The following is a 21,364-nucleotide window of genomic DNA, read 5'->3' on the forward strand; positions in this document are numbered from 1 at the left end:
AAAATGGCAAATATTATATAAGAAGTAAACACTGAAGTTTCAACTTTCCTATGGCTGTGAATGGCTCTCAATTATTTTTGCCTGAAGGCTTCCAATTGTTTAGTAGAAAGCAAGACTTAAGAGGAAAGATAGGAAGGAGCTTGGACTGCTTTGAAATTAATGGGGAAAGTATTGAACCTTGAATGCTGTTTTTTGGGTACATTTTGATAGAATAATAACCTTGTAATGCAGGTCAATATAGTTTTGTCAGTTTTGTGCAGGAGTTTTGTGCAGATTTTGGCAGTTTTGTGCAGGAGTTAGTTATAGGTAAATAACTGGCACCTCCCAAACTGAGAATTGCCAGGACACTCATCAGATGACTTCTCAGAGGGTAGTTGGCATCTAGAGATGAGATCTGATGGCGTGGTGGAATAAACATGGGTTCTCAACATGGGGATCATGTCTACCCTACTCTTCCCATATTGCTAAATGAGAATGGGGGTCTTGGCTAGATCCTGCTAGATGAGGGAGGATTATGGGTGAGGGGGTGTCCCAGGAAAGATTTGAGAACCATATGAACCAAAAGAATTAGGGAAAAGGGACAGAGGTGAGAGATGCACCATTTCTCTGGGACAATGGTGTAGACTATCTTACACCTGAAATTCCTGAAAGCTAGCTGGCATTGGAATAAACAAACAAGTTAAGTTAAAATAAAAAGAAAAGGAGTACTTGTGGCACCTTAGAGACTAACCAATTTATTTGAGCATGAGCTTTCGTGAGCTACAGCTCACTTCATCGGATGCATACTGTGGAAACTGCAGAAGACATTATATACACAGAGACCATGAAACAATACCTCCTCCCACCCCACTCTCCTGCTGGTAATAGCTTATCTAAAGTGATCATCAAGTTGGGCCATTTCCAGCACAAATCCAGGTTTTCTCACCCTCTGCCCCCCCCCCCCCCAAACTCACTCTCCTGCTGGTAATAGCCCATCCAAAGTGACCACTGTCTTCACAATGTGTATGATAATCAAGGTGGGCCATTTCCTGCACAAATCCAGGTTCTCTCACCCCCTTACCCCCCTCCAAAAACCACACACACAAACTCACTCTCCTGCTGGTAATAGCCTATCCAAAGTGACCACTCTCCTTACAACGTGCATGAAAATCAAGGTGGGCCATTTCCAGCAGAAATCCAGGTTTTCTCACGCCCCCCCCCCTTTTTTTTTTTCCCAAAAAACACACACACACAAACTCACTCTCCTGCTGGTAATAGCTTATCCAAAGTGACCACTCTCCCTACAATGTGCATGATAATCAAGGTGGGCCATTTCCAGCACAAATCCAGGTTTTCTCACCCCCCCACCCCCATACACACACAAACTCACTCTCCTGCTGGTAATAGCTCATCCAAAGTGACCACTCTCCCTACAATGTGCATGATAATCAAGGTGGGCCATTTCCAGCACAAATCCAGGTTTTCTCACCCCCCGCCCCCCCAAACTCACTCTCCTGCTGGCAATAGCTCATCCAAACTGACCACTCTCCCCACAATGTGCATGACAATCAAGGTGGGCCATTTCCAGCATAAATCCAAGTTTAACCAGAACGTCGGGGGGGGGGAGGTGTTAGGAAAAAACAAGGGGAAATAGGCTACCTTGCATAATGACTTAGCCACTCCCAGTCTCTATTTAAGCCTAAATTAATAGTATCCAATTTGCAAATGAATTCCAATTCAGCAGTTTCTCGGTGGAGTCTGGATTTGAAGTTTTTTTGTTGTAAGATAGCGACCTTCATGTCTGTGATTGCGTGACCAGAGAGATTGAAGTGTTCTCCGACTGGTTTATGAATGTTATAATTCTTGACATCTGATTTGTGTCCATTTATTCTTTTACGTAGAGACTGTCCAGTTTGACCAATGTACATGGCAGAGGGGCATTGCTGGCACATGATGGCATATATCACATTGGTGGATGTGCAGGTGAACGAGCCTCTGATAGTGTGGCTGATGTTATTAGGCCCTGTGATGGTGTCCCCTGAATAGATATGTGGGCACAGTTGGCAACGGGCTTTGTTGCAAGGATAGGTTCCTGGGTTAGTGGTTCTGTTGTGTGGTATGTGGTTGTTGGTGACTATTTGCTTCAGGTTGGGGGGCTGTCTGTAGGCAAGGACTGGCCTGTCTCTCAAGATTTGTGAGAGTGTTGGGTCATCCTTCAGGATAGGTTGTAGATCCTTAATAATGCGTTGGAGGGGTTTTAGTTGGGGGCTGAAGGTGACGGCTAGTGGCGTTCTGTTATTTTCTTTGTTAGGCCTGTCCTGTAGTAGGTGACTTCTGGGAACTCTTCTGGCTCTATCAATCTGTTTCTTCACTTCCGCAGGTGGGTATTGTAGTTGTAAGAATGCTTGATAGAGATCTTGTAGGTGTTTGTCTGAGGGGTTGGAGCAAATGTGGTTGTATCGCAGAGCTTGGCTGTAGACGATGGATCGTGTGGTGTGGTCAGGGTGAAAGCTGGAGGCGTGTAGGTAGGAATAACGGTCAGTAGGTTTCCGGTATAGGGTGGTGTTTATGTGACCATTGTTTATTAGCACTGTAGTGTCCAGGAAGTGGATCTCTTGTGTGGACTGGACCAGGCTGAGGTTGATGGTGGGATGGAAATTGTTGAAATCATGGTGGAATTCCTGAAGGGCTTCTTTTCCATGGGTCCAGATGATGAAGATGTCATCAATATAGCGCAAGTAGAGTAGGGGCATTAGGGGACGAGAGCTGAGGAAGCGTTGTTCTAAATCAGCCATAAAAATGTTGGCATACTGTGGGGCCATGCGGGTACCCATAGCAGTGCCGCTGATCTGAAGGTATACATTGTCCCCAAATGTAAAATAGTTATGGGTAAGGACAAAGTCACAAAGTTCAGCCACCAGGTTAGCCGTGACATTATCGGGGATAGTGTTCTTGACGGCTTGTAGTCCATCTTTGTGTGGAATGTTGGTGTAGAGGGCTTCTACATCCATAGTGGCCAGGATGGTGTTATCAGGAAGATCACCGATGGATTGTAGTTTCCTGAGGAAGTCAGTGGTATCTCGAAGGTAGCTGGGAGTGCTGGTAGCGTAGGGCCTGAGGAGGGAGTCTACATAGCCAGACAATCCTGCTGTCAGGGTGCCAATGCCTGAGATGATGGGGCCCCCAGGATTTCCAGGTTTATGGATCTTGGGTAGTAGATAGAATATCCCAGGTCGGGGTTCCAGGGGTGTGTCTGTGCGGATTTGATCTTGTGCTTTTTCAGGAAGTTTCTTGAGCAAATGCTGTAGTTGCTTTTGGTAACTCTCAGTGGGATCATAGGGTAATGGCTTGTAGAAAGTGGTGTTGGAGAGCTGCCGAGCAGCCTCTTGTTCATATTCCGACCTATTCATGATGACAACAGCACCTCCTTTGTCAGCCTTTTTGATTATGATGTCAGAGTTGTTTCTGAGGCTGTGGATGGCATTGTGTTCCGCACGGCTGAGGTTATGGGGCAAGTGATGCTGCTTTTCCACAATTTCAGCCCGTGCACGTCGGCGGAAGCACTCTATGTAGAAGTCCAGTCTGCTGTTTCGACCTTCAGGAGGAGTCCACCTAGAATCCTTCTTTTTGTAATGTTGGTCGGGAGGCCTCTGTGGATTAGTATGTTGTTCAGAGGTATTTTGGAAATATTCCTTGAGTCGGAGACGTCGAAAATAGGATTCTAGGTCACCACAGAACTGTATCATGTTCGTGGGGGTGGAGGGGCAGAAGGAGAGGCCCCGAGATAGGACAGCTGCTTCTGCTGGGCTGAGAATATAGTTGGATAGGTTAACAATATTGCTGGGTGGGTTGAGGGAACCATTGCTGTGGCCCCTTGTAGCATGTAGTAGTTTAGAAAGTTTAGTGTCCTTTTTCTTTTGTAGAGAAGCAAAGTGTGCGTTGTAAATGGCTTGTCTAGTTGTAGTAAAATCCAGCCACGAGGAAGTTTGTGTGGAAGGTTGGTTTTTTATGAGAGTATCCAGTTTTGAGAGCTCATTCTTAATCTTTCCCTGTTTGCTGTAGAGGATGTTGATCAGGTGATTCCGCAGTTTCTTTGAGAGCGTGTGGCACAAGCTGTCAGCATAGTCTGTGTGGTATGTAGATTGTAATGGATTTTTTACCTTCAGTCCTTTTGGTACGATGTCCATCTGTTTGCATTTGGAAAGGAAGATGATGTCTGTCTGTATCTGTACAAGTTTCTTCATGCAGTTGATAGATTTCCACTCCATACGGCTAAATGCAGTGCCTTGCATAGGAATTTGAGGAAGCTTGGAATGTGCAGTTTTGAACTGGATCCTGAAATAAATGAGTAGCCAATGGAGATATTCAGGGGCATGGTTGTACTTTTGGTGTATGACAGAAGATGAGTGGTAGCAATCTGCACACACTGCTGTGTAGGGAGCTGGGGGTTGGGAAGGCCATGGACAAGGGAGTTTAGAGTAAAGGTGAGAGGAGATAAAGGCAGGCAGAGGGAACAGCCAGGAGCAAATGAATCTACTGTCACTGTGATACTGTGGAACAACTGCTACCGTATGAAGGGGAAAATGCATATGGACACTTTATTCAGTGTAAGGGCTGTATTTTGACCATCCAGCATATATTATAAATAGAACTATACAAATAATTGATTTTTTCAGTTTTCTGGCCAAACCAAAAGCTCAAAAAATAGAATAGTTTCAGGTAGACCCCAAACAACAAATTTTTGATTTTCTTGATGAAAAGAAAAACTGAATAAAACAAAACAAAAAACCTCAGTTTGGGTCAACTGAAATGTTTAGTTTGACACAAAATGTTTAATTTCATTTTTGGTTTTTAAATAATTTACAAAAATTAAATTTAGGCAACGTTTTGATTTGTTGTTTCAAAATTTTCATTTTGAAATGATAGAAATGCAGTTTTTTTTGACTTTTTCTCTTGACTGAAACTGTTTGCTCAGCTTGACCCAAAAAGTTTTGGTTGCCCCCTAACTGTATATTTTGGTGAATAAAATATTTGCCTGAAAAATTTCACTCAGCTCTCACTGTAAAACGTTGTGATTTGAACATGGAGATCTGTTTTTTCTAAAGTGTTGTTTAATGGAGTGCATGAGTGGCGGGTAATGGAGGCTGGGGGAGGCTAAGCCTCCCCAAAACCTCCACTAATGCTCCCCACTGCAGCCCTGGGACCAGGCCATGTTGGGCCTCAGTGCTCCTCTGGGAGGCCCGGGCTCAGGACTCTGCCCTGGCTGGCCGTGGCGTCGGGCTCCTCCAGACTGCTCTGGGTGCCAGCAGGCTGCCAGGGTTCGGGGCTCTCTGGGCATCAGCGGGCCGGCCCAGGCTTGAGGCTGCTTTGGGTGCCAGAGGGCTGGCCAGAACTCGGAGCTGCTCTTGGCACCGGCAGGCCAGCCTGGGCTTGGGCTGCTCCGGTGGGCTGGCCTCCGAGAGCGGGGGAGCAGGGGGAGCCTCGGATAGAAGGGGTGGGGTAGGGGGCTAGCCTCCCCAAACTGGGGTGCACACACCTCCCATGATGCTGCGGTTCTCAAACTGGGTTGGGACCCCAAAGTGGGTTGCAACGCCATTTTAATGGGATCACTAGGCCAAAGCCTGAGCCCAGCTCCAGGGGCCGAAGTCTGAGCCCCAGTGCCTGGGGCCGAAGCGTGGGCTCAGGCTTCGGTCCTCCCTCCTGGGGTCATGTAGTAATTTTTGTCGTCAGAAGGAGGCTGCAGTACAATGAAGTTTAAGAACCGCTGGTTTAATGGAACAGTTTGTTAAAGATAGTTGTGTATATCACATAGAGTGGTGACATGCATTTATCATCAGGAGTTAACTGTCCATTAGCACTTCATACCAGGAGTTCTCACAGTCAGTGAAAAGGATAGTTACAGGAATTTGTAGAAACTTTTTGGTCTCCCGTTCATTTCCTCCTTTTAAATATACATATTTGCAGTGACTGATTAGCCACTGGGCCAATGGGGTCTGTGCCCAGGGGCCCTGGCTAATTGTAGGCCTCCCAGAAAAATGGGTGCCTCTGTGTCCCGACCCGCTCCACCCGCCCAGTGCTTCTGCTGGGGAGAGGGGTCAGGGTGCAGGGGATTGCCCCACTCCCCCCTCCCCCCGCCCACCCGGCACTCCTGCTGGGGCAGGGGAAGCCCCAACGCCCCGACCCTGCTCCCTGGCAGGAGCTCTGAGCAGGCGGGGGAAGCTGCCGCTCCCCAACCCCACTTCCCAGGCAGGAGCGCCGGGTGGGCGGGGGAAGCCCCTACGCCCCAACTGCACTCTCTGGCAGGAGTGCCAGGCGGGCGGGGGAGACTGCAGGTGGAAGGGGTGGGGAGGGGCCCCACTCGCTCTGGCCTAGGGCCCCACAAACACCTAATCCACCTATGCATATTTGTAATATTTTCCTTTGTCTTGATTAGTAGCAGCTTAACAGAATGCCTCAAACAGAAAACAAAACAAGAACAGCCACACATCAGATACAATTAATTACTTTAAAAATCAGGAATAAAAGAATTCTATTACTGCATTAGCGAAATTCTATTGACCCATCTGTCACTGTGCTTATTATTGCAAAACTCTGTTGACTTCTATAGGAGAAGGATTTGGACACTAGAGAGCAGAGCAGATTCCTACATCAGATGAGCTGAGATCAGACAACAATAATAATAATATTGCCCCTTTTGCTCCACTAAAGTGTCACAACTAATCGCCCGCTTTGGGTATGTTTACACGGCAATTAAATACTCATGGCTGGCCCTTGCCAGCAGACTTGGGCTTGCAGGGCTCAGGGTAAGGGTACGGGTACATCTATGCTGCAGTTAAAAACCTGCTGCTGGCCCATGCCAGCTGACTCAGGCTTAGGCTAAGGAAGGGGATGTTTAATAGCGGTGTAGACCAGTGATTTTCAACCACTTTTCATTTGCAGACCCCTAAAAAATTTTGAATGGAAGTGCTGGACCCCTTTGGAAATCTATTGCCTGTGTATATACAGTTGAATTAGTTTTCAGTCTAAGTTTTTGTGGACCCCTTAGGCATAGTGGGGGTCTGCAGACCACAGATTGAGAATTGCTAGACATTTGGGCTTGGGCTCAGGTTGAAGCCCAGACTATAGGTCACTGTGAGGTGGGAGGTTCCCCGAGCCCAGATGTCTACACTGAAATCAAACAGCCCCCTGAGCCCGAGTCAGCTGGCATGGGCCAGCTGTGGGTATCTAACTGCACTTTAAACCTAAGGGGCTGTTTAATTGTGGTGTAGACATTCAGGCTTGGGCTGGTGTCTGGGCTCCAGGACTCTGTGAGGTGGGAGGGTCCCAGAGCTTGACAGCAACTAAATAGCCCCTTACCTGGAGCCCTGTCAGTTGGCTTGGGCCAGCAACAGGTGTCTAATTGCAGTGTAGACATATCCTTTGTGATTTCTTGATCTTGTCTCTATGCCTTTTCTGTGTCATTGTCTTCTCCTGGAACATTTTCCTGACCTCCCGCCCCCGGTCCCTCCTTAAAGCACACAACTACCAAGAGACCTGTACAACCTAATCCTCGCCTCAGAATGTGTTAATAAAATAGACAATAGGAAATGAAAGTAGAAAGAAAACTTGAAATAAAAAATTGTGTAATTACAATATATGAACTAACTCTATTGCTACTTCCTGTTGCATCCCATCCCCCCATCCTATGTGTATATAGAGTGTGAACCATTTGGAGCAAGAATCTTGTCTGTGTATTTATCTGTAAAGGTCTTGTTCACCCTGGGCTGTGAATAAGTTGACACTAATGTTTCTGTGTATGCATTGTATGTTTCCCTTAATGTGAGTATTTTGAAAATCACGTCATGAGCCAACTGTTCTGGTTTTGCATTGGGGTTAGCTGTTTCCTTTGGTTTGCTCTTCGTGCTGGCAGCCCAAGCTCAGTACCTGCCTCACAGCTGTAACACAAGTGGTGCCTCTTTTGGCACATGTGTGGGGGGGTATCTCTTTAGTAATCTGATGCAGCTTCATTCTTCCTTGCTCTTTTCACACCCCATTTTCAGAATGTACATAACCCAGTGGTATATCTCCCAAACACTTTGAGCTACACAAAGAACGAAGACGGGCAGAATATCATTGCTGTGTAATGGAAGAACATCACTCTCCTTAACATGTGAAAATTGCTGAAATCAAAGGAAAAAAAAAACCCCGATATGAATCACATACCTGATGGCCAGAAAGGGTATAAAAATGCAGCTAAGGAGATTCTGTAATTTATTAGGACACTTCTGGGAAGTATGTAGTTCAGCTGCTGGTTTTTTTGGCTCTGTTTTATGCTTGCTTTTTCATTTGAAATTAAATGTGCAATTTTTATTTTAAGGCTCTCAACCAGAATGCTGAACTAAGGAGTCGCTTGAACAGAATACATTCTGAGTCTGTTATTTGTGATCAGGTTGTCAGTGTAAATATTATCCCTAGTCCCGATGAGGTAAGACTTTGGCCTTTAATGGAATTAGTGTACAATCGAACCTAGCTAATTCTCACTAATAACTGAGAGACCTTGTGCAAATTATTGAATTTTGCAAATTGGCTTGTAAGTGAACAAGCACATTTATATATAAAAAGGAAGGAGGATATATTCTGGAGTATCTTCCATGAAAACAGTGAAGTTTTAGCAATGTGAGATCTCACTGGAGAACTCTGCTATTAAACCTCTGCTGAGAAAGGGAGAGACCTCACTGATTTTGAGTATAAATTATTGCATATGGATTAGTGAAGTGGGAATTAGTGAGATTCTGTTGTATTTTTATGTAATCAGATGAGTACCTGAGAATGACTGTATCTTGGTTGCTTGCAGTGTGTCAGGGCCCAGTCCTGCAAATGCTTATGGGGCCTGGTGCTTATTACTGTAGATGGTCATAAGAACGGCCATACTGGGTCAGACCAGTGGTCCATCTAGCCCAGTATCCTGTCTTCCAACAGTGGCCAATGTCAAGTGCTTCAGAGGGAATGAACAGAACAGGGCAATCATTGGGCGATCCACTCCCTGTCATCCACTCCCAGCTTCTGGAAATCACAAGCTGCTGATACTCAGAGCATGAGGTTGCATTCCTGACCATCTTGGCTAATAGCTGTTGATGGACCCATCCTCCATGAACTTACTAGTTCTTTTTTGAACCCCCGTATAGTTACGGCCTTCACAACCTCCTCAGGCACTGAATTCCACAGGTTGACTGTGTGAAGTAGTACTTCCTTTTGTTTGTGTTAAACCTGCTGCCTATTAATTTCATTGGGTTACCCCTAGTTCTTGTGTTATGTGACGGAGTAAACAACACTTCCTTATTTACTTTCTCCACACCATTCATGATTTTATAGATCTCTATTTTATTCCGTCTTAGTCATCTCTTTTCCAAACTGAAAAGTTCCATTCTTTTTAATCTCTCCTCATACAGAAGCTGTTCCATATCCTCAGTCATTTTTGTTGCCCTTCTTTGTACCTTTTCCAATTCTAATATATCTTTTTTGAGGTGTGATGACCAGAACTGCACACAGTATTCAATGTGTGGGTATATCATGGATTCATATGGTGGTATTATGATATTTTCAGGCTTATCATCCATCCCTTTTCTAGTGGTTCCTAACATTATTAGCTTTTTTGACTGCTGCTGCAAGTTGAGCGGTTATTTGCAGAGAACTATCCACGACTCCAAGATCTCTTTCTTGAGTGGCAACAGCTAATTTAGACCCCCATCATTTTGTATGTATAGCTGGGATTGTGTTTTCCAATGTGCATTACTTTGCATTTATCACAGGGAAGTCAAGGGGATCACTGAACAAAGTAAGCACTATGCTGGCAGTAAGTGTTTGCCAGATCTGGTCCTTAATGCCTCTCTATCCTCAGTCAACAAAAAATACCCTCTATTGAGTATTTGTGTGAATGGCAGTTCAGTTTACTTCACAAGAAGAATAGATCTGAATTTGGGTATATATCAGAAATTAATGTTGTGTGTCTATCACTGTTGTCTGTGTTGGTATTTCACCAATATGTTTTCCATCCGGCATTTCCATTTAGAAGCGTGTTTTTCAGATGTGTCAAGCCATTTCAGTTAAGGTACCATTTGTCTCTTAATTATTTTCCCAACGAGAAAGAATAGTCTAAATCTATGTTAAGATATTTGTGTGTTTGATTTTGGAAAATCCAAAATACAATTTGATTGGAACCCAGCATTGTGGAATCTGTAGATGGAGGATAACGTGTCCAACAATGGAAAGGCACAACGGTCTGGAGTTAAAGCTTTAACACAGACTTTTTTTTAATTCTTTTTATTTTGTTTTTGGTGGTTAACATTAATGTTACTTAGTTATTACTTTTCAATATATACACATATATTTTGGCATAAATGTGTATTGACTATTGGAGCTCATAGAGTTGGACCTGTTTCACCAGGTCTGAATTTGACTCCTTCTCTTCATCTCTCTGCAGTGTAGTCATATGTACAGTGTGGGTATATTTTTCAATCAGGGTAATATGTGGCCTCCCTGTTTGCACCTGCATTTTTGTACCCCAAAATGAATTATATGCAAAAATTTGAGCAGCTGCCCCTCCAAGCTATTCAAATTATTGCAGCAATTCATTGCGCAAGTGACATTTGTTCCTGCTGAAGGCAGGCTGTGTTTCTGAAAATGCACTCCACAGTATTTTTTTAAATCAAGTTTAGAAAAAAGTATTCACATTTTGGCATATTTACAAACATTTAATACTTTGTTTAATTTGATTTCTTCAGCACTTATAGTTGGCTCTGGTGCATTACACTAATTAGCAAAAAAAAAAAAAAAAAGTACAGTCCGTGCAAAATGTTAAAACTTTAATGGCCTTCTTATATAAATAACAACAATAAACTAGACCCCTCTGATGATTATGATCAGTCAAACACCATAAAGCATCAACAAGCTCACAAAAGCCCCATCACTTAAACACTCATTTTCCCAAACATCAGTGGTGAAAAAATGGTGTTTAACTTATATTTTTTGTATTTATAATTAACTATTGTACAAATTGAGACAACTTTGTAAAATAGTGTTACAGTATTAGTAGCTTGTGTAGACTAACATGTCAACAAAAAAGTTTTCAGGGTTTCTGTGCTGAGGTTAGTAAGGAGTGCACTTGTACTCCGAACAGGAATTGTTTCATTGGGTCCCAGGTGTATTGTATCTCAGCAACTTTTGTACTGCATCAAATGCACACAATTCAGAAGTAAAGATATATTTTTCTAACTGCCAGCCCTGTAAGCTCCCCCTGGGAGCTGAGTGTCAAGTTGGCCCTTTTCTTGTTCAAGTATCATCATCATTAATTATAACTTGGAGCCAAATTGTGGGCCCCAGATCTGTTCATGTTCCTCCTCCAGATGCCATAGAGGCTGCTCTGTAGGTCTGAGAACCATTACACGAGGACAAGATGATAATTTTGTGCAGTCTCTCCACACCGTGGAAACCTCCTTTAAGGGAGTATTTTGGGGGCAGCTTGTTGTGGAGGAAGCCTGGGCTAGATGGCATCAGTGGAGCCACAATGTTAGAGAATTGGGCAAGTGACAGGAGGAGCGGGAAGGGCTTGTGTGAAGTCACAGGGCCTCTGTATGCCGGCTATGGTCTTCTGCAGAGTCTTCACTGTCCTCATGTGTCTCAGCAAGTATCCGGGGCGTGTGGGAGAGAACCCTCTGTTCATTCCACAGTGGAGCAATCCCGACTCCTCTCTCCACCCCAATGAAATGATATAGGGAAAACCTCTCTGAATTTTTTTCTCCCTCTCTCCGCGTTGTCCCATGGAAAGAGTAATGTATCCCGTAGTGTACAATTATATTGATTCAAGCCATACCAGCTCATTCTCCTTAGCTGTATTGGCTCTTTGGTGCAGATATCAATAACCATTTATTGTTGTCCAAAGTAATCCGAATATGACTCAGAGTACACACAGGGAACTGCTGTATGGAGTAAGAAGTTGCAGTAATCACTTTTCTGAACATCGCCATGTTTCAAGAGATTATTTTGTCACTACTGAAATTAAGAGGGGCATTAATTTGAAAATAATAATTAAAAATAACCCCCCAGCCTTTTAAGCCATTTTTTTGTTTTGATGACGGATAGTTCCCATGTGGTTAATGAAAAATATTATGAAAGATGTCTCCATCCCAAACGTCTTTGGAGCTCATAATTGAAATGCTTTAGCACTATACAACAAAAGTCCACAAAGCTGTTCCTCTGGGTACAGAATCCAGATCCGTGATTATACACACTACTGAAGCTTAAAGAACAAGAGGACTTGTGGCACCTTAGAGACTAACAAATTTATTTGAGCATAAGCTTTCGTGAGCTACAGCTCACTTCATTGGTTGCAACAAGTGCCACAAGTCCTCCTTTTCTTTTTGCAGATACAGACTAATACAGCTGCTACTCTGAATACTGAAGCTTACTTACTTCTGCTTCTGAATAGGACTATATCTCATTTTGATGGATGTGTAATTATTCAGAGGACTAGATTTTTTTTGGTAATATTTCAAGTCTCGTTTGTTAATTGTAGACAAGTTTCTATGGAAATGTTGGCCCAAATATGTACTTCAAATAAGTGTTTCACATGGATAATTTTTCCTACGCTCCATCTCTTACCCTGTATGCACAGGTTTTATCTATTAGAAATAGTATTTTAAGTCCTTGTGTTTGTTTTGTTTACAGACTGGTGAACAAATCCATGTCAATCTCCCCTTGTCTCAGCAAGTTTCTCATGAGAGCAGGCTCTCTATGTCCGAATCTGTCTCCGAATTCTTTGATGCACAGGAAGTGCTTTTGTCGGCAAGCTCATCAGAAAATGAGGTAGGCCATAGCACTGTGTCATGTGCTGTTTGTCAATAATCTTAATAGCAATGGGATCAGATAGCATAAGACAACAATTACCAAATGAACCTTTGACCCTAATTCGGAAATGTTCTGTAAGTAGCATTGACAAGTAATCCTGAGACTCTTAAGTGGTCCATGGAGAGTCACAGAAATTAGAATTATTGTGTAGAAATGCAGTGTATTTGGTATCTATCCTTGCTAGACAATGCAAATCTCCATATAAGGGTAAGATGGAAGGGATCCATAATGTGTGTCTGTGGGTGGCCACTAATCTGTATGAAACCATCTGAATTAAAAAAAAAAAATTACCCAAAGTCACTGTCTGTGACTGAAAGTATAGGTAGTATCTGGAAAACTGGGCAAGGGGGTTGTTCAAACTGCAAACTACAGCAGTCAGGAATAGTTCAGGCCACAGAATAATGCTGCGATCCCTAACTCTCCTGGGTTGTTCCAGATGTTTACGTAGCGTTTGGAATGGTGTGCTGAGGATTTACACTGCAGAATTCTCCCATGCTTGGATGAGTGGCATGTGGAACTTCCCTTAATTTTTTCTTCTGTTTGTGCTAGACAGTGTCTCTAAATCCCCTATTGTGGTTTTTGTGGATAATCATGTGCTTTTAACTACGACTTTTTAAAAGTGCTATTGTAGAATTTCTAAATGGAATCACTTCATCTTTCCGAATAGCATCCTTGTTGAATCCTGAGCCCTTAGTGATAAAGTTTGCACCCACATTCTTTAAGAGCTGCAATAATCCTCTTCTCTCTAGCCCCCTGTTGTTACCTTGCCTGCTGTTAAATTACATTGCACTTGTACACCTTTTCAGGCTTCATTTTCCTAACCCTACACTATACCACACAAAGAAAAGTGATTTCACACTTCAGGGGAAGGGAGCAACATCCTGTTGTTACATAGCGACTGCCTGATGTGAAAGGATTGGGAGCAAGTGGCAGATTTCTTGCTCTGAACACCCAACCTCCTTAGGAGAGCAGTAGCGTCTTTGCAGGGTGCTGATTCAGCAGATTTCTCAAGACTACAGACTAGCTCAGAGAGTGAATTCCCCAACTGGATGTTTCCATAGCTGATACCTTGAAATTAAAATAAATAAACAATAATTTTAATCCATTTAAAACATATAAGAACAATGTTGCTCTTTAGGATGCATAGACAAATAAGACCTTCAAATTGTTTACTGAAACCAGCAGCTCCAGGTTCTACTTCAACCTCAGTCAGAGCATCTGCTGTGAGGAGCCTTTAATGTTAACATGACGCAGACTAAAGCACCCCTGAAGAGAGACACAGGACACTTAAAACTCTCTTGTATTCTACTACCCACTGCCACATGTAAGGCTTGGAAGTAGCTGAGAGTAAAAGCATCTTTTAATAAAAGAAGAAAATAGCTAGTTTCTCTATTTAAGGCAACTTGAGAGCCAGCTAAAATAACTTCATAGGCTTCACAGTGGAGATCCCACAGCTCCACCAGGTGAAACACAGTCTAGGCCAGTGCTTCTCAAGCTATCTGATGTGGAGGACCGGCATTTTTTTTTCCAATGTGCGCACAGACCGGCAGCCGATGGCTCGGGGACCGGCAGCCGGTCCGCGGACCACCACTTTGAGTAGCACTGGTCTAGGCTACTATCAAATTTAGCAAAGAGAACAAATCTCCAAGGAGTGAAAGCATGCAAAGGCCTCCAGTGTTTTTGTTATTTATCTCAAGCGAGCTGCTGGATGCTTAGCTCTTTGGAAAATCCGCCTTTAGTTTAAAAAACAGACTCTTTAACTGTATTATTCGACTTGCCATCAAAATAAATAGTTTATTTTAGCCCCTTTTGGAGATAGGAAAAACCATAATTTTCTTCCTTACTCCCCCTAATCTCAAGGCCCTGGATTGCAGTATTTTCAGTCCCCGAGGGCTGGAATCTATAACCTGAGCTGCTCACAGAAGGGTTCCTCCAGGAACCATCCCCCAACTAATGTAATTGTTTTCAGCACTTTGAGATCTATGGATGAAGAGCGCTACAAAAGAGCTAGGTTTTATTATTCTTACGCTTACTGTTTTAAACTGAAAATCTTTTAATTTTATAATTGGAATAAACCTCTCCAGGGAGTACAAATGACTGTGCAAGGCTTGGGAGTTCAGCTTCCTGCTTCACTGAGCACCTAGCCTGTGCTGGTGTCACCTAATACCGAACCAGCTTGTTGTTGCACTGCATCCATTGTGATGGTCGGCAGGAAAACCACTTCTTACGTCATTCACCCCAGTGAGCAGCTCTTTTAGTTACTATCTGCTGACCAATCGATACAGAGAGAGGAGAGAAACCAGGGAATGCCTGACAAAATCAATTCGTTTATTCAAGGGGAAAATATTAATGAAATAACAAAATAACCAATTTTTTCCCTTCTCTCATTCATGTGTGTGCACGTTAATTAATTTTGAGGAACAGAAAGTTACTGGGAGGATACTTAAAAAGTTTTTGTTCCTGTTCTACAATAAATACCATTCTGCATATGCTCTTGTCATAGGGCGGTGTGAGGTATTTTGCAAGTTCAAGACTGGCCAGTTTATTTGGGTTTGGCAGTACCCAATAAGGGGCATCATGCCAGGGAAGATGTTGGAGCAGTGGCTAATTGGAAGTGAGACCTACCCAGGAATGGTGGGAAGAGCCAGTCCCAAACCACCCCCCTACCTCCCTTGCAAAGAACCTTTTTCCCCCAGTTCTTCTGCCCGACCTCTCTCTTTCCTGGTGGCAAGCCCTATCCCCTAACTCCTGGATGTAAGAAGCAGGGGGTGGATAGCTCTGAGTAGTTTGAGCAGATGTAGAGTGGGAGAGTTCCTGGCACAGAGCCCTTCGCAGCTCCATCCCAATGATCAGGCTGGTGGGAAAGGTCAGTTCTGTGTAGAATGGAGCCTGTGCAGTTGGCACTTCCAGCACCTGTGCTAAGAGGGGAATGGCCTTTGCTAGCAGGTAACCAGGGAGGCCTTAGGAAGGTGACTGGGGACAGGGCGTGGGAGAGAGAAAGAAGATGAGTTTCGTACATTCCCATCTTTTGTCTTAGAACATGACATTCATGTTAAGGGTTAAACTCCTCTCTTGTGATGTGGCATTCTGCAGCTGCCACCACTATAGTGCTCTGCTGCTATCTGCCCAAAAGGCAGGTGGGGGATGCTGCTATTACTTACAAAAGTCAAGTTCTGCCCTGGGCTGAGCCATGTGTGTTTATTGGGAAGAGGGGGTATGGAGCCTATTACTTCCAATTTCCCCCTGAAGCAAGTGGACAGAATCTCTATTACAGCCACTGACGGCTTGTCTACACTTACATTTTATAGCGCTCTAACTTGCTGGCTCAGGGATATGAAAAATCACCCCCCTGAGCGCAGCAAGTCTGAGCACTGTAAAGCGCTAGTGTAGACCGGCTCCGAGCTAATCCCCTCATGGAGGTGGATTACCAGGAGCGCTCTCTCCCCGCGCTTGCGCGCGACCACACTCGCACTTCAAAGCACTGCTGTGGGAGCGTTCCCGCGACAGCGCTTTGACGTTTCCAGTGTAGCCATGCCCTCAGGAGGACACCACGGGTAGGACCTGGCCTCTGTCCTGGCCGTGCACCCATGGGGATATGTTCTGCTAACTAGCATGTTTAGCACCCCAGGTATATGGGCTGCTATCTAGGATATCTAGCATGGTTAGGCTGCCTGCTGAATAGCACGTATGCTGTGCCTTGCACTGGCGGGATGGCTCTTTTATCAGCGACATGCTGGCACTTTCTGTTCCCCCAGCCCATGAGTCAATGAGGCAGGATTTCATAATTATCTAGTGTCAGTTTCTCTCTAGCACAACAGTCTTTTAAAATAGAGGAGGTAAAATTTTAGTCTTCATGCGGAGCTTGGTGAGTAAGGTACAGTGTGCCATATGTGCTCAGTTAAATTTGAGAAGCTAATTCCTTCCTTCCTTCCCACTTTCTCTGTGGAGCTTGTAATGTGGGGGATTACAAAGGAACACCGAACAGATGCTAAGTTAGTTCTCCTGTTTTATTCTTGACAAATCTGAATTACTGTTAGGATTTTTGAAGATATTAAAAAGTTAAGTGAAGCATCATAAGATATTTTGGGTGATGAAAAATGAATGTCTTCTTAAATGACCCTTAACAAATATGGGTCCAAAAAGAATGCTTCATATCCAAGAGCATAATTTTGTTTTGGTTAGCTTGCTGTATGCCACAGAAGAAAGTAATTACATTTTCTCTGTGTGTATTAAAGCTTTAAAAATATTGCTTGTTCAGTTTGGTAGGATTTTTTGAAACATTTCTCCCTTATCTGACATTTGGAGGGCCACGGGGGCAGTATTAAAAATACCTTGACTAATTCTTTACATTTTTTTAGTCTATTTAAAACACAGTAATGAAGTGATGTTGTACAATTGCCATGTTTTCCCTCCATCTTTTCGGCATTATTAGCTTACTCATGGTAGAGTGTGCCAATGTACTGTACCTTTGACCAGGAAAACTCTCAATTCTCTGGCACAGGATGCCACAAGAACAGTGTGGCCAGGGTTCTCCATCTGGAGAATAGAATTTCTTAATTCAATTTGTAGATCTACCAGGTGTACAATGTATTGTTACCATCTCCCTCTGGATCAGCTACATAGACATGAACAAATTTCAGCATGTTTTATAACATTTAAGCTTTGATTATCTTAAGTCACACTAATAATATATGTCTGACAATCATTACTTTGCAGTTTTCATGCATTGTGTAGTATTTTGGAATTTTCAACTTTTTAGGAAAAAAAAATTTTGTTTGGAAAGACCAACACAGATGTTTTTTAAAAATAATAATTTGCAAAATAACCTAACACTGATATCAGCTGAATGGCAAAAGCAGCTTCAAAATCAGGAATTTCTGTTTATATAACTTTGCAGTTCCTTGAGCTGTGATTTATTTTTTGTTCTACAGGATAAAAATATGCTAATTAAAGAGAGCTTATCAGGCAGTTTAAGCCTAAAAAAAGTAAAAATAACTCTTCTTAAAAAAACCTAACATCAGTAATAAAGAATGAGTGCGAATGTGTGTGAGACAAGGTGGATGAGGTAATATCTTTTATTGGACCAACTTCTGTTTGTGAGAGAGACAAGCTTTTGAGCCACACAGAGCTCTTCTTCAGAGTGTGTGTGTGGAACTATACATTATGTGGTATGTGGATGGAATGTAATTCTACTTGCTGTGACACTGGATCAGTCTGTTGCACACAATATGATACATCTCAAGTGGCCTGGTCCAGGGAGCAAACCTCGATGCTCCTTTTCCACTTCACCTTTGAAAGCTGACTGGCTTTCTAATGTCTGCCTAATGGCACATGTCCTGAGCTCCCCATTGTTCAGCTAAATGTTTCAGTCCCCAGATTACAATGGCACTGGCTTCTACAGGACAGTGTACTAGACAGGAAAACTGAAAGCAGGAAATTAACCCTGGGGCTTGGTTACATATAAAGTGGAAACTCAGCCATTCTGAAGCAGTATGGGAAAAGTTGTGCTGCATCACGGCTAAGTGATCCATCATGCAATTCCATTATCTGCCGATAACAAACACTTTCCTGCCAAGCCAGCACGGCATTTCATGAGGAAGCAAGTGGAAAGGAAAGTTTAGGAGGAGCTACTAGCCTCATATTTACAAGTGCATGCAGGGCACAGACATATTTCTACCCTGAGCCATACTTTGATTATTGTTATGACGTGCTCTGAAATACCTGCTTGCAATATAAGTTAGGAAGATTGATGGTAATCTTTAAGGACCAGAGAGCATTTTGTGATGCCTGCATGATAAACTAATGAAATTGTGAGACACGTTTTTTAGAATTGCATGTATAAAATTACTATGCAGGTTTTTTTGCATGCCCAATTACTGTGATTGCAAACTCCAGGTCATATGTCTGTACCATGCATTCATATATATATATATGTGTGCCCCTTGTATGTATGCACAGAGATCTAATTAGCTATTTGCATATGCAGTTACCACACTTGTGCACCCAGTCTTGCCCTGTATGACTGAATAGCCATACATTTGAACGTGTCAAACTGCACTGTGCTCTGTTGCCATGTACAGCTATGTATTGTACTGTGTACTGCGCTGCACAGCAGAAAAAAATTCTTCAATTTTATTTTTAAAAAATGCTCAAAATCTAAATGAAATGTTATGTTTCAAGCCAAACAAAACATTTAGTTCAACCAGAACACATTGTTTGGACTTTTCAATTCACCAAAAGCTTCAAAAAAATTTGTTTTGAGTCTGCCCAGAAGTAATTTTGGGTGGGTTTTTTTGTTTTTGTTTTTTGGAACTGCCAGGAAACCAAAAAAATCAGTCATTCACATAGCTCTACTTATAACAGAAGAAAAGCATTTAGAATATGTTAACCTGGCAACATCCCTTTGTCACTACCATAGGCAGACTTCCTGCTTCAGTACAGTGGTAGTAAAACAGTTGTTTTGGGTTGTGCTATGACATTTAAGTGTGAGCAGGCAATACAACAGTCTCACAGCAGCAACTTTGGTGACTTAAAATGGAAGGAAATAAAATAGGTCAAATTATTGTAAAAACTGGCTTGAACTCCTGATTTGAAATTCCTTCATCTATTGGAGTGATGTTAGCGTTAAGTCACTTTAAAATGAGAGAAGTAATACTTGTGTTCATTTTTATTTTTCATTGTACTATACCCACCTGTGCAAAAAAACTCAGCAAATGTATTACATTTATTCATATATACACACACACACACACAAAAACCTAAGTGAACTGGTTGCTCCATAACCTGAAAGTCAACAGATTTGGACTCTGATGGATGCACAGGGAAAGCAAATTCCAGAGCTCGAGGGCTGTGTACTGCGAAAGCCATGTCTCCAATCCTGATATTTAAAAATAAGGGCCTGTTAGCAAAAGAGTCCCAGCTGACCTCAGGTATTGTGGTAGAACATAGGGAGAAAGACATGTAAGTAGATGAAGATGGACTGTATTAGCATTTTCGCTCTTTTAGGGCCTGATCCAACTCCCACTGAAGCTAAGGACTCCTCTTCTATGTAGGTGCTTATACCACACTCATCACTGCAGTATCTGAGCTCCTTACACGACTGCATTAAGCAATGTGACTAACATCTAATTAAGTGTTGTTTGTTCTCTTATCCTCTCCCTAGGGCAGGGGTGGGCAAACTTTGTGGCCCGCGGGCCACATCAGGGTTGCGAAACTAAATGGAGGGCCGGGTAGGGAAGGCTGTGCCTCCCCAAACAGCCTGGTCCCTGCCCCCTATCCACCCCCTCCCACTTCCCGCACCCTGACTGCCCCCCAAAGAACCCCAGACCCATCCAACCGCCCCTGCTCCCTGTCCCCTGACTGTCTCCTGGAACCTCCTGCCCCTTATCGAACCTCCCCGCCCCTTTACCATGCCGCTCAGAGCAGCAGGAGCTCGCAGCCGCACAGCCTGGCCAGAGCCAGCCATGCTGCCCACGTGGCGGTGTGGCTGTGGAGGAGGAAGGACAGCAAGGAAGGGGCCGGGGGCTAGCCTCCCTGGTCGGGAGCTCAAGGGCCGGGCAGGACAGTCCCGCAGGCCATAGTTTGCCCACCTCTGCCCTAGGACAGACACTTCAACAGGAGTGGGCGTGGACACACTAAGGCCACGTCTTCACTACCCGCCAGATCGGCGGGTAGTGATCGATCTATTCGGGATTGATTTATCGCATCTAGCGTAGACACGATAAATCTATCCCCGATTGCTCTGCCGTCGACTCCGGAATTCCACCAGGGCAAGAGGCAGAAGTGGAGTCGACGGGGGAGCAGCGGCCGTCGATCCCGCGCCGCGAGGATGCGAAGTAAGTGATTCTAAGTTGATCTAAGATACGTCGACTTCAGCTACGCTATTCTCGTAGCTGAAGTTGCGTATCTTAGATTGATTCCCCCCCCCCCAGTGTAGACCAGGCCTACGGGTGGACAAAGTCTAAGATAGAGTCATAAGTGAAATAAATTTGAAGGTCTTTGTTTGGCTCCATAACACTTAATTCAGGAAAATTCAGTGAGCATAAAATTTCTCTTGGTGCTATTAGGGGATTGGTTCTTTGCACATGCAAACTGAATCAAACCTGGTAGACCTAATTTTAGCTCTGCCAGGCTAAACGTGGTTCCTTTGAATGTTTGTTTTGCTTAATTTATTTGTGTTTTTACTGTATAAGTGATGTCCTGGATTTCATTCACTAATTTTTAAATTTTTTCTTCTGTAGGCTTCTGATGATGAATCCTATATCAGTGATGTGAGTGATAACATATCTGAGGACAACACCAGCGTTGCAGACAACGTTTTCCGACAAAGTATACACCATATTTTTAAAAAACTTTAGAAAATTACATTTGTTTTCAGATCATGAGCCAAATTTACTGCTGGTATAAGCAGGCACAATTCAGCTGAAATCAATGGAATTGCACCTGTAGTGCAATTCCAGTGGTGAATTTGGTCCCATGAATGAATTTTGTTATGTTTTTAAAG

General features: G+C 43.4%; 1 protein-coding gene across 14 annotated transcripts in view; it reads left to right on the plus strand.

Annotated features, from left to right (window-relative positions):
- Positions 1–21,364, plus strand: part of OSBPL6 (oxysterol binding protein like 6) — a 206,188-nt gene that overhangs the window by 169,940 nt on the left and 14,884 nt on the right. For 8 of the 14 annotated variants that reach the window (XM_043524752.1, XM_043524755.1, XM_043524757.1 and 5 more), the window contains 3 exons: positions 8,336–8,443; positions 12,682–12,819; positions 21,102–21,189. In XM_043524752.1, the coding sequence (XP_043380687.1) occupies positions 8,336–8,443; positions 12,682–12,819; positions 21,102–21,189 (334 nt within the window). The remainder of the gene's footprint in view (positions 1–8,335; positions 8,444–12,681; positions 12,820–21,101; positions 21,190–21,364) is intronic. The other 6 variants (XM_043524763.1, XM_043524758.1, XM_043524759.1 and 3 more) reach the window with 1 other exon arrangement.

Source organism: Chelonia mydas, chromosome 11, assembly GCF_015237465.2.
Source record: "Chelonia mydas isolate rCheMyd1 chromosome 11, rCheMyd1.pri.v2, whole genome shotgun sequence".
NCBI lineage: Eukaryota > Metazoa > Chordata > Testudines > Cheloniidae > Chelonia > Chelonia mydas.